Source organism: Sebastes umbrosus, chromosome 9, assembly GCF_015220745.1.
Source record: "Sebastes umbrosus isolate fSebUmb1 chromosome 9, fSebUmb1.pri, whole genome shotgun sequence".
Classification (NCBI taxonomy): domain Eukaryota; kingdom Metazoa; phylum Chordata; class Actinopteri; order Perciformes; family Sebastidae; genus Sebastes; species Sebastes umbrosus.
In genome coordinates, this window is record NC_051277.1 from 21,231,303 (window position 1) to 21,243,198 (window position 11,896).

The 11,896-nt window shown below is 39.8% G+C and overlaps 1 protein-coding gene across 3 annotated transcripts; it reads left to right on the top strand.

The window, feature by feature from the left end:
- The first annotated feature begins 955 nt into the window (after positions 1–955).
- LOC119494724 (thymosin beta-like) lies at positions 956–8,503 on the top strand. 3 transcript variants are annotated; one of them, XM_037780831.1, is made up of 10 exons: positions 957–1,216; positions 1,430–1,439; positions 1,704–1,847; positions 3,641–3,660; positions 4,156–4,258; positions 4,835–4,854; positions 5,340–5,442; positions 6,255–6,286; positions 6,746–6,848; positions 8,035–8,503. In XM_037780831.1, exons 3-10 carry the CDS (start codon positions 1,718–1,720, stop codon positions 8,073–8,075), a joined length of 552 nt encoding a protein of 183 aa, XP_037636759.1. In that variant the 5' UTR covers positions 957–1,216; positions 1,430–1,439; positions 1,704–1,717; the 3' UTR covers positions 8,076–8,503. The 3 variants fall into 3 exon arrangements, with proteins under 3 accessions (XP_037636760.1, XP_037636759.1, XP_037636758.1); XM_037780830.1 differs by lacking the exon at positions 1,430–1,439 and having other exon boundaries at positions 959–1,218; positions 1,706–1,847; XM_037780832.1 differs by lacking the exons at positions 1,430–1,439; positions 4,156–4,258; positions 4,835–4,854 and having other exon boundaries at positions 956–1,218; positions 1,706–1,847.
- Positions 8,504–11,896: the final 3,393 nt, after the last annotated feature.

Sequence of the window (11,896 nt, forward strand, 5' to 3'; positions counted from 1 at the left end):
GGGGATGGCCATCATCATATACTTCTATCATAATGTTCTAAACCCTTGTACACTTTCACAATTTATTTTAATTCATGTTTATTTCTGATTTATGACTAGAACAACATGACACACAGTGCATCTCAAATTAACGGGGCCCACTGTTGGGCCTCGGAGAGCCACCCAGTGGGCCGCGAAGGTGCTGCCTAATGTTTAGATTAACCACTATTCTGTATTTCAGAGGTTGTAGCGGGCTCACTTTTAAAGCTAGAGTGAAGATACTGGCATCATATGAAACTAGAAAAACCTAATGAATCCATTTTTATCAACCATATCATACTAGCTTGCCGGGAAGGAGGCTAAATAACGCTCCAAAATTATGCTAAATTTTGGTGAGGAAAAACTGCCATGGCCATTTTCAAATGGGTCCCTTGACCTCTGACCTCAAGATATGTGAATGAAAATAGGTTCTATGGGTACCCACGAGTTTCCCCTTTACAGGCATATATGTCACAGATGCAGTGACACAAAATTGAGCAATTTTTGAAACCATTAAAAGTGTGTGGTGAGGAAATATGACCCTGAATACTTTGGAATCATAATGGCAGGCAGTGATGGGTGAGGGTAAGCTGAATATCTATGTGGGTCATTACACCTGACAGTGGCATAACACATATTTACAGGCCAGTTTGTTATTTATTTGGGAAGGTGGTCCTCGGAAATGTTTTAACAATCGGAAGTGGGCCTCGAGTTAAGACCCTAAAGACCCCCCCTTTAAAAAACAGACCAAAACATGTCTATTGTGGGTCTCAGAGGGTTAATAAATTAATCTTATCGGTCATGCATTTAAGTGGTTTCTAATTTTTTTTGTCAAATCATGTTATGTTATACACATAGTCCACTAGATGGCGTGTGTGTGTTAAAAATAGAAACGTGATCCTCTTATAATCAGTCAGTGTTTCTGGTTGGCAGCACAATGGCCGTGCTGTCCTGTACGCAGGTACGGAGAGGAACACCTGATAACACATTCCATGGCAAGAACGGGCAGCTACCTGGTATGTCCAGGCACCAAGCAGGGCCAATCAAAATCTTCCCCTGAGCTGTGCCAGCCAATGAGAACCAGAGCTGCTCTTTTCATGACTGCGTACATTAGGGCGTGTTGTCTTCTCTTAAACCGTTGAACAGATTACACAGGCTCATTTTTACCTGCGAAGGACACACTGCACACCTCTGCACCAGGTAAAGTTCTTACTATGAATTGTCTCTGTCGGTTCGTACACTCAAAAAGATTGTAGTGCAATGCAAACATCATCCTTAAAGTTAAGTCATTGTTTTTTATGTTTCAAAGTAGGTGTTGTGGGTTTTTATTCAACATGTTTTGCCACTACAGCTGCTGGTTACTGTTGTGTTAATGACTCTGTTACACGGTGGGGTGTGGTCTACCTATCTTCCTCTGCACGCAAGCTGTTTCACTCTTAATGTCTGTTCATTGTGAGCAGGTAAAGTACATGTTGTGGTTGTGACTGGCTTACATAACTCCAGGGTTTATCCCAGGACAGTCTTTTTTTAACTGAAGTGGGGCTTTATTTGTGTACCTGTATGGGACTGTATAGACAACATTTTGAGTGATGAAATGATTATGGGATCAATGTGTTCATGCTTAAATAGTCGAAATCTGTGTTTTGATTTGAATCCTGATTTTTGCTCTCCTTCTTTTCCCCATTAGAAATCTTCCAAAATGAGCAGCGCATGTAAAAGCAAAGGCAAGGGGGATGCGGAGAAGTTAAATAAGGACGTGGAGACGTTCGGAAAGGACAAACTCAAGACGGTGGAAACCGTAGAAAAAAATCCTCTTCCAACGAAGGATGGTAGGTAGAGAAAAGAAGTGTGCTCTCATTAAAAATAATTTGTCGCCCGCCCTTGTTTCACCTTTTCCTCAGCTCCTTGCTAGTCATGGTTCAGCTCCTCCCTGCCTCTCATTGTGAAAGGCAAACATTGCTTTACTGATTAACTACAGATACACACCCACTACCAGAGAGCTCATTCTGCTTAAAGGAACAGTGTATAATAGTTCGGGGGATCTGTTAACAGAAATGGAATATAATATTTATAACTATGTTTTCATTTTCATTATTATATACTTGAGCCCTTCATTGGGAGTGGAAAGTCTTGGAAAGGGAGGAGTGAGTGGAGGGGGTACTTGCTTGGTTGCAATCTGCGACCAGACCACTAGATGCCGCTAAATATACACGCTGTAACCTTTAATGACAACCTTTTTAGAGGAAAAACCCCTGGATATCCCCACCGCATTCTGTTTATTGTAAGATCTCTGTCTCGTTAAATATAGAGGCTTTGTGGAGCTAAATGGATGCTTCATGCTGTCCAGCACTTTGGGGTGAAAAAGCAAATTGAAGTCACTTAGACAATGAACTAGAGGCCCAGATGATGTACTGTACAGTAGAAAAGCCTAATTTCTGATCCGGTGTGACATGAAGCAGCAGGAAGAGGAGAGCTTAAAGTTAAAGTGTTGCAAAGTGCTCATCTTTTGCTGTATGACTCCGGCTCTTTCTAAATCTGACTACAGTCACCCTCAGTATCAGCATGAGTCCTTATCTTCGTTCTTATCTTTCTCAGGAGAGCTATGATATGTTGCAGTGAAAGGAGGAACCTATGTTGAACATTACTTAATCACAATGTGGGTCTTTTATTGTCCAGTTTTACCTGAATTTTAAGCATTAAAGTGAGAGTATGTAACTTTAGATAGTTATTGCTGTAAAACAGACATTTCTGAGTCAGTTCACTGACTTCATGACTCTTTACTACTTGAGCTACAGTTACGTTTCAAGAATTATCCTTATCCTGTAAATGTCACCATTCAGCAAAAGTTACATTGGCTTGTTTTAAGTGATGTGATTAATAAATTGTAATTAATTTACGTTGCTGCTGAAATCATAGTCAGACGTTACATTAAAGGGGCACTCAATGGATTTTACACATGAAGTTAAGTTGATTTGTCATGAGGAGTACTATACAGCCTGTGAAAACAATTGTATAATGTCTTCCGCGTCTCTGAAGGGAGCTGTCCTAATCTGATGATGTCATAGGGAAATGGAGGATCCAGTGTTATGGACCTTGCTGCACAATGAACACTAAAATTTAAGATATCTCTGCCTCTGTAGCTTTGATTTTGACAGTTTTCTCTGCCAAGGTTCCCAACTTAGTGGAAGTGCAATACTAAATTGCTAGAGTACCTCTTTAATTATTTACATTCCAATGAGTACACACCTGATAATTTAGAAAGAGACAGAGAAAGGGGAATACATGACCATTGTGTTGGCATCTTATTAGTAACCGAGCCAAACTCATGAGGGGAAACATCTGTCACACCAGCTGCTGCATAGTCAAAACCTCACCCACCATCTAGAACATTTGACACTGATGCTTTAGATTATAATGGTTCTGTGTTGTGAACATTAGGGTAGATTTTTTTTTTAATTGATTACTATGTGATGATAATGTTTGAACACCATGCCATATCAGTGTGTTTTCTTGAGAACAATTTAGGACTACTCTTTGATGAATGTTGATGAATCTTTTATGGCTCAGTTATAGATTGGTCACCTCATCTCTGTCTCTGTCTGTCTCTCTTGTGATCACACAGATATTAAGGACGAAAAGATTGTAAGTACCAGAAACATACCTGCCATTATTCCTTTCATTCAGTCCTGCCCTGTTACCTGCTCTTCCTTCAATCAGGAATCCTGTTGACCATGCATGAATGCAGATCAATGTTCATGTACAACACTCTAATCCATGTACGCACACTTGTGGAACTGAATACCTTTAAATAACAGTACAAAGTAACATGACACTACATTAGAGCTGTTTGGTCATTATGAGCAGGTAGGTTCTAAAGTAGGTACATGTTGTTTCTTGTGACTGGCTCACATCCATCAGCCCAGTACAGTCTTTATTAAGTGAGGCGGGGCTTGATTTGTATACGCAGACAACATCTTGAGTGATGAAATGATAATGGTATTATGTGTTCATGCGTTCACCTGCATTCTTCTAACATTTTCACATGCACTGTTCATAGTCAAAATCTGTGTTTTGATTTGAATAATCATTTTTGCTCTCTCTCTCTCTCTCTCTCTCTCTCCTACTTTTCTTCATTAGCAATGTGGGAAAGACGAAGTCACTGATGAGGTGAAATGCTTTGAGTCATGCAAACTCAAGAAGACTGAAACGAAAGAAAAAAACACCCAACCAACTGCAGAGGGTAGGTGTTTAAGAGAAAAGAAGTGTGCTGTCACCAAAAATCTAGCTCAATCGCCTTTGATCCAGGTTTCACCTTTTCCTCAGCTCCTTGTTCTGCATAGTTCATCTCCTCCCTGCCTATCACTATTAACCATAAGATAAGCCTTCATTGATCCCTAGAGGGGGAATTCAGGTGTTGCAGTGGCACAAAGGGACCCCCCTTCCAGGATGGACAGATGTGCAATAGATGTGTGTACAGAGTAACAACATAATGAAAATACAACATAGACAATCCATATGACAAAAAGGAATACATACACTGTTGGCTCTGTCAGCACTGTTGCTGTTGTTTGCATTGTTAGCTCTGTTAGCACCGCTAGCTCTGAGCCGCCGCCATGTTGCGAGCCGTTGAGAGGCAATAGATATGCCCTCAATTTCACGTTTAGCACCTTCATACACAGTATTATATCAGTTTGTTTTCTTGTCCTGACAACAATTTAGGGCCAATGTTTGATGAATGTTGATGAATCTTTTATGGCTCAGTTATAGATTGGTCACCTCATCTCTGTCTCTGTCTGTCTCTCTTGTGATCACACAGATATTAAGGACGAAAAGATTGTAAGTACCAGAAACATGCCTGCCATTATTCCTTTCATTTAGTCCTGCCCTGTAACCTGCTCTTCCTTCAATCAGGAATCCTGTTGACCATGCATGAATGCAGATCAATGTTCATGTACAACACTCTAATCCATGTACGCACACTTGTGGAACTGAATACCTGTAAATAACAGTACAATGTAACATGACACCACATTAGAGCTGTTTGGTCATTATGAGCAGGTAGGTTATAAAGTAGGTACATGTTGTTTCTTGTGACTGGCTCACATCCATCAGCCCAGTACAGTCTTTATTAAGTGAGGCGGGGCTTGATTTGTATACGCAGACAACATCTTGAGTGATGAAATGATAATGGTATTATGTGTTCATGCGTTCACCTGCATTCTTCTAACATTTTCACATGCACTGTTCATAGTCAAAATCTGTGTTTTGATTTGAATAATCATTTTTGCTCTCTCTCTCTCTCTCCTACTTTTCTTCATTAGCACTGTGCGAAAGACGAAGTCACTGATGAGGTGAAATGCTTTGAGTCATGCAAACTCAAGAAGACTGAAACGACAGAAAAAAACACCCAACCAACTGCAGAGGGTAGGTGTTTAAGAGAAAAGAAGTGTGCTGTCACCAAAAATCTAGCTCAATCGCCTTTGATCCAGGTTTCACCTTTTCCTCAGCTCCTTGTTCTGCATAGTTCATCTCCTCCCTGCCTATCACTATAAACCCATTTTCATTCACATATCTTGAGGTCAGAGGTCAAGGGACCACTTTGAAAATGGCCCCGCCAGTTTTTCCTCACCAAAATTTAGCCTAATTTTGGAGCGTTATTTAGCCTCTTGACCGACAAGCTAGCATGACATGGTTGGTACCAATGGATTTCTGAACCTGCTACAGCCTCTGAAAGACAGTAAAGTCGGTAGGGATCACCCGTGATCCCGCGAGTTAAACCCTCTGAGACCCGCAGGATTTCAGTGGCTGTAGCTGGCTCACTCTTAAAGCCAGAAGACACTGGTATCATATGAAACTAGAAAACCTAAGGAATCCATTGGTACCATCACGTCACCTTATCCTTATCCAGGAGCAGGCTAAATAATGCTCCAAAGATAGTCTAAATTTTGACGAGGGAAAAAACGGCTTTGCCATTTTCACAGGGGTCCAGCACTGTTGCCGTTGTTTGCACTGTTAGCTGCGAGCGCCTGGCTCAGCTGTCGCCATGTTGAGAGGCAATAGAAATGCTCTTGATTTTGTGTTTAGCACCTTTAAACACAGTGCTATGTCAGTTTGTTTTCTTGTCCTGACAACAGTTTACGACTAATCTTTGATGAATGTTGATGAATCTTTTATGGCTCAGTTGTAGATTGGTCACCTCATCTCTGTCTCTGTCTGTCTCTCTTGTGATCACACAGTAATTGAGGAAGAGAAGAAAGCCATCGAAGAGGTAAGTACCTGAAACAGACCTGCCATGATTCCTTTCATTCAGTCCTGCCCTATTACCTGCTCTGCCTTCAATCAGGAATCCTGTCCATCATCTCCGCCTCTCAATCTGTTTTCTGTGAATGTCTCTAACACTATAGTGCTACCAGCAGAAACTGTGCAGAAAACATGGTCGTCTTGCATTAGTCTTATATCCTCTGCAAAAATATTATGTCCTCATAAAGCTTTTTTTCCCCACACAGACACACTTTCCCCGCAAAACTGAAGCATTTAATTTTCCAGCTATGCTCTTACTTCTCTGCGGTTCGCTTGATTTGTATACCTGTATGGGATTGTACTGCAGACAACATCTTGAGTGATGAAAGAATGATCATGTTTTCATGCTTTCACCTGTGTTCTTTTGACATTTGCACTGTTATAATCTGAATAATAATTTTTGCTCTCTCCTACTTTTCTACATTAGAAATGTATGATAGACAAAGTCAGTGGCGAGGTGAAGGACTTTAGTAGACGCAGTCTCAAGAAGTGTGAGACGAAGGTGTGTGACACCAAACCAACTGCAAAGGGTAGGTGTTTAAGAGAAAAGAAGTGGCTCTCAGCAAAAATCTTTCTCATCCACCCTTAATCCAGGTTTCTTCAGTTCCTTGTTCGGATACACACCCAACTACCTGAGAGCTCGTCCTTTTTTCTGCTTCATGCCAACCTGTCATGAAGCAGCAGGAAGAGGAGAGTTTAAGTTAAAATGTGGCAAAATGCTCATCTTTTCCCTCCAAGAGGCTTAGAGACTTCCTGCTGTCTGACTGAAGCAGGTGTGCACTGCTGGTGAAAATGATCTTTGTTTCTTTCAAAGTTGATTTTCACTCCTGTGCCACGCCATGACACATTCTACATTTAGTTTCATGGCTTCATGTTGTATGTAGCTGCCAAAGTCACAGTCAGACGTTACATTAAAGGGGCGCTCCATAAATTTTACATATGAAGTTAAGTAAACTTCTCACGAGGGGTACTATACAGCCTGTGAAAACAATTGTATAATGTCTTCTGTGGCTCTGAAGGTAGCTGTCTTAATCTGACATCATCAGGGATAGCGGGTTAGACTTGAAGATTACAGATTTATCACAGAAAGCCCCTGTCACAAACTGGGAATGTAGACTTTAAAATATGTGGGCATTTATTTAATACATCAGACCAGCAATACGTCATCCAGAGTAAGCTCACATGACCACGCCCCCTTTTTGGAGAAAACAATCCTGTGTCCCTCATAGACGGCAACAGCGTAAACAGAAGAAGTTGAAAGTTGCATTATGGGAAATGTAGAATCCAGTGTTTTAGAAACTAGCCCCATACTGGACACTAAAATTGAAGATATCTCAGCCTCTGTAGCTTTGATTTTTTAGGGTTTTGTTTTTTTTAATGTGTCTCTTCTAGGGTTCCCACCTTTTTAGAAGTTCTGTACTACATTGCTAGAGTACCTCTTTAATTATTTGCACTCCAGTCGGTGATAATCTCACCCACCATCTAGATATTTGACATTGATGCTTTAGATTATGATTGTTCTGTGTTGTGTATAAATCAGAGTTGGAGTTTTTAATTGATTACTACATGATGATAATGTTTAAACACCATGCCATATCGGTGTGTTTACTTGTCCTGACAACAATTTAAGACTAATCTTTGATGAATGTTGATGAATCTTTTATGGCTCAGTTATAGATTGGTCACCTCATCTCTGTCTCTCTTGTGATCACACAGATATTGAACAAGAGAAGAAAGACATGAAAAAGGGGAAGTAACTGAAACACACCTGCCATGGTTCCTCTCTTTCAGTCATGTCCTGTTACCTGCTCTTCCTCTAATTCGGAATCCTGCCCAGCATCTCCGCATTTGTCTGTTTTCTGTGCTGCTGTGTTTGACTAGAAATGGTGTTTGGGCTGATGCTAAAGGGAAAAATCTGTCTGTAATCCCATATCAATTAATGCAATGATTGTGCTTTTTCCATGCCATTTAGAAAGGGCTGAACGGGGCAAGTTAATGATATGAGAGGGTCTAGTTTTCTTTTTAAATGGAGAATAATCATGAATTATTATATTAATGGAAAGCCATAAAGGATATTGAATATGTTATACCATAAGTATGCCTGTAAATGTTGCTATTCAGGAAATGATCTGAAAATTGAATAAGAGGATTTTTTTTTCTTAATAAAAATGGATGTCAAAAATGATTGCGTTGCATTTGTGTATATTTTGTCAAACTGTCTTGCTAAACCATCTTGGGTTATTTTTATGATTTTATCAGGACAATATTGTTTCTACTGTAAAGTGCTGGACATGGTCTAAGTAATTGTCAAGTGGCAACGGAAATTAAAAAAATGTATATTTAAAATTCAGGTACACTTTCAAGCTCAGTTAAGTAAGGGATAATGTACAGTGAGCCGGTCATTGTTGTGAAATAAACCCCGACATCAGCCTGAAGGGGTTTATTTTCACAAAAATGAGCTAGGTGTACTTTATCCCGCTTATTACACAGCTACTTACTTAAGGAATCAATAATTTGACACAAAAACGCTCCGCCAGAGTCCGACATCAGAACTGCGCCCATAGCAATGGTCTGTTATACTAAGCAATGGTCTGTTATACATAGCAACGGTCTGCTATTCAATAAAGCAGCCACTTACAAATAAGTAGCCGTGTAATAAACCCCTTCAGGGCGATGTCAGGGTTTATTTCACAACAATGACCGACTCGCTGTACATTATCCCTTACATGTTTCCTGTTTGTCCTCCCCAGACCTCAGGCCAGGAGTAACATTGTTCCTTAAAGAAGTATTTCACCAGAAAGATGGTCTTTTCGTAAAACTGGGCTCTCTATGCAGTAGAAAGGCGCAAATATTTTTGATGGTACTTGACCCTCGACTGTGGCGGCCTCTTCCTCCTACGCATGCCACAATTCCTCCGTACTGTATGCTGCATACAAAAAAATGTGGAGGTACAATCTGTAGTTCAAACAACAGCCCTAGAGCCGGCAAAAATCGTGTAATTCGGCGGACTTTTGCTGGCAAATGAGTGGGGAGCTCTGGGTGCTATTGATTCATATTTGATCAGCGCTGCCTAGTTTGACCATTTCATCGGAGTTACCATTTGATTGACAGCTGCCTCCGTTGAATGAACAACCAATAAGAACGCTCTCTCTCTCTGAAATGACCTGTGATTGGCCAAAGTCTCCCATCGCGGTCTAGATTTTTTGAAGCCTGCAAACAGCCATGAGGAGGCGTAGAAGTCTAGTTTTCTCTCAGAACACTTGAATTACAATATGCTGCAAAGGTTATTATGGAATTTTTGCCGAATGATGCCAAAAATATTCTACCCACTGCAGGTTTAAAGGTAGACTTGTCATTCTCTTCATATAGGCCTATAGTAGGCTACTTGGTACACAGGGGAACAAAATTGTGTTCAATGTGCACAATGAGGAACAAAAGAAATAGGTATGAAAGACAATAAAATACAGTAGGTAGTTGTAGACCCATTTTATGTGTTTTACTGCCACAAGCAAAAGTCAGTTTATTGTCAACAATGACCAAAGCCTGTTGCAATGTCCAAGTTTTGTTTTTGAATAATAAAACTGTGATCCTTGTTTGTGAGCATGCATATTAAGTTTGCCTTGGCTGCGCATTAGCTACACATTGACTTCAGTTTTAAATGGTTGAGTGAATCTTTCTCACCCAGTCTAAACGTCCTCCATCTAGAGTTACAACATGTCCCAGCCTGCTGAAGAAAAGGGAGTGGATCCTTTGTAGGTGTTATGCAATCCTCATTGCCAACATGAAATATGGTTTATGTTAGAAAAGTGGGTTTTAATTTAGTTTCCATAAGCAGGGGTGTCACATTTATACCTTAGCAAAATGTTCTCATAAATCTTGTATCTTTGCAGTGTGACTGTCCTTTGGGAAGCCCATGAGAAAGGAGAAAGGCATCACATGAATCGGTGGTTGAGTTTTTATTTTTTTTTTTTTCCATACTATGTGTGTGGATGGCTTCAGATAGTGGAGGCTGTGTCAACAACAGATCTGTTGAAACATGCTCATACAACAGCAAGCAGGTACTTGAGAGTGAAGACATAAGCCCACTTTATACCATCTAATTGTCTTTGGTTAGAATTAAGTTACCAACATTACGAAGATTTATGCAGATTTACAATATCCCTTCTGTTATAAGGAAGCCTGTCAGAGCTCATGAAAATTACTTTTCAAGGAAATGATAGCTTTCATGAATCAAGCAAAAAGTGATGGTATGCATGTTGTTTACCAGTGATCTTTCAGGATCAGGCATGTCTGTGCACTATGACAGCAGCCAAGACAGTGCCGCACAGGAGGAGAAAGAACACACGAGGACAGAACTAAATAATAGGAGGTAGACAGACTTATGATCTTATTCAGTGACCTTAAAAATAAACAAACTTTATCATGTGATCTATGCTGTAGCATTGCATTGTCACAGGGATACTGCTTGTTTACTGCCCCACCTGTATTTCCATTGCCTGCTGTGTTCAATTATCCCTGAATAAACATTGTGACAAGTGCACATGATTGTCGTCTCTTGCAAAACAAGTTATACAGGTACTTTTAGTAGTATCACTACTTACTTAAGTTACCTTTGTCCAACAAAAACAGACAATTGGTTGAGTAAACAACCATTGCAAAATGACCCGTATATTAGCGTGAAATAACTTTACATCATTTGTCAATTTTTTTTAACATCATTAACACTTTTTCTGCATTCATACCACAACTTAGTAGTTTCTTTCCTTCAAGGAGTTATTTGTAAGTAAGCCTATAGTCAAGCTGTGAACTTCATCCTACATCCCAGCTTGATAGCTGATTGAACATAAATGCCCAGAAACACAGTGAGGATTGTTAGTTTTCTGGTGTCATAACCAAGATGTTACATTTTGTAATTTCCTTTCATTTTCTTTACCTTTGTGGGAGTTAAAGGGGTTCGTTCAAACATAAAAAACATTTTCTCAGTTAACTCAAGTGGATCTATTATCAATTTTATTTTTATTTTTATTTTTACTAAGTTTCATTAATGAAAGACCTAGAAGCAGAGTCAATCGTGAGCTGTCTTTGTTTCTGAATATTTTCACTTTAACGCTGGCTTCAAACACTTGATTTTAATGTGTTTTGTATGATATTATGCTATGTATTTAGTTTGCATTTGTTTTATGTTGTGGAGTCTGAAACTTTAATGTATGTTTAAATGCTGCTGTCTTGGCCTGGTCTCTTTTGCAAAAGAGATTCTTAATCTCAATGAGTACTACCTGGTTACATAAAGGTTAAATAAATAAAATAAAAATAAATATGGTAATATCTTGAGAGACTTGCTGTTACTCCAGTATAATGGGGTGAATCAAATATCAATAGTACTAATAATACTGAAAGCATGGAAAAAATACATTTAAAAAACAATGCATTTTTTTTAAGAAACTGTGTCCCAGGCTCTCCTTCTTTCTCATTCTTCACCGTCTTGTATACTCCCTATACCCCACCAAGGGCACTCAGGTCTTCCGACCAGTCACTTCTGGTCGTCCCTCGGGCTCGGCGGAAGCTCAGGGGCGACCGC